General features: G+C 48.8%; 1 protein-coding gene across 1 annotated transcript; it reads right to left on the bottom strand.

The window, feature by feature from the left end:
* Positions 1-1,333: 1,333 nt before the first annotated feature.
* Positions 1,334-1,624, bottom strand: LACBIDRAFT_316631 (uncharacterized protein; the record flags this gene model as incomplete). Its single annotated transcript, XM_001889948.1, has 1 exon — positions 1,334-1,624. One exon carries the CDS (start codon positions 1,622-1,624, stop codon positions 1,334-1,336), a length of 291 nt encoding a protein of 96 aa, XP_001889983.1.
* Between the last annotated feature and the right edge of the window lie 24 nt (positions 1,625-1,648).

Below are 1,648 nucleotides of genomic sequence, written 5' to 3'. Positions count from 1 at the left end.
TACCATGTCCACATGGGGAACTTGCACACCAGAAAGTCACCTGCAGCAACTTATCTATTGCTCATGAGTAAATGACTCAGATGTAGATGATCACGCACACACCAAGTGTAATATGGCCGTGTTCTTCGAATTTGCTCTATTTGAGAACCTAGGTGGGTGATTGGTGACTGGTGATGGGTGAGATGATGGGTCACAGATAATGGGCTCATTGGGCTTAGGTTATTGTGCATGTCAAAGAGGCTGGACTGGATTGGTATGTATGGTTAAGTTGGTTGGAGATGAACAAGGTGGTTTGTGGGCTTACTTGGAGAGCTTGCATGGAGGTTGGATTGAGGGAGAGCTGTTTTGCAGAGAACCTTCTCAAACAGCTGCATGGTGCCAAAGTAGAGGTTGAAATCTCAACGGCAGACACAAGCAAACATCACAGGGCTCACCACAAACATAAAACTTCAATACAAAGGTGCAATGATCAAGCTCAAGTCCTGCTCAAGGCCTACTCACAGGCCACCACTCTAGAAACACACACAAGTGTTCGTACACAACCAGTATGTCAGTATAAACCAGTACTTTATAGTGCCCCTCCCATTCCTGCAGGAATCTGCAGGATTCCACAGGAATGGGACCAGAATCCACAGGAATCCACAGGAATTCCACTGGAATAGGACTGGAATGAAGCAGAGTAAGGTTGAAAAACCATGTAAATTTACTGATCAGCTTTTCATCATGTGACTACATCTGTATTTGTCCAACTCCAACCTTATCCTGATAACTTAGTACTCAAAATCCCTTATAGAACCCATATCTCAAGCAATAGATTCATAGGTCAAATTATAATGTATTTAATAAGGACATGAAATGTATTTTACTACATACAATCTATATTAAAGCAGGGGGTAGGGACAAGGAGGGGGGTAGGGACAATGAAGAGGCAAGGGACATGGCAATGGAGAAGGAAAGGGGTGGGGACAAGAGAAGGGGGTAGAGACACAGAGGGAGTGATGGGGAGAGTGTGTCGCATGTCATTGTCCTCGTGTCATCATTGTGTTGTCATTGTTGTGTGTCGTTGTTGCATTGTCGTCGTCGCATGTTGTACATGGGCGCTGGGTGTTGCATGTCATTGACCTCATGTGTGGGCACTGGGTGTTGTTCCATGGGCGCTGGGGTGTTTTCGTGGGCGGGGTGTGGTTTTCGTGGCCACTAGGGCGTTTTCATGGGCACTGGGGAGTTTCCAGAGGTAGTGGCAGCTGCAAAGCGAGGAGTGGGGGGTGAGGGGGTTTGCCACGTCAACAGGGCACCTGAATAGTGAGCAGTGGGGGGTGGAGGGACCTGTTACTCACTTGGGTGGCTCAAAACAACCCGATGGTGATGACATACCAATCGTCACTGTCAGATGACGCAAATACACGTCGTCTGACCTTTGTTGCTGCATTCGGGTGGTTGTCATGGTGGGCGGTCGTGAATCGTGGTGGGCGCTGGTCGCCATTGGTTGATGGTGGTGCTCTGGTGGTGCCACGCCATTGTGGTGGTGGGTGTTTGAGGATGGTGGTGGTGCCATGTCGCTGGCAGTGGTCGTTACCATTCGTTGGTGGTGTGTCATGGCCGTTGTTGGGTCATGTTGCATCATGTGGTGTCGCCGTGTCAATGTGTG

The sequence above is a fragment of the Laccaria bicolor genome, genomic scaffold (assembly GCF_000143565.1).
Source record: "Laccaria bicolor S238N-H82 LACBIscaffold_76 genomic scaffold, whole genome shotgun sequence".
Lineage (NCBI taxonomy): Eukaryota > Fungi > Basidiomycota > Agaricomycetes > Agaricales > Hydnangiaceae > Laccaria > Laccaria bicolor.
Note: the sequence above shows the minus strand (reverse complement) of the source record. Positions and strands in the feature narration are given on the sequence as shown.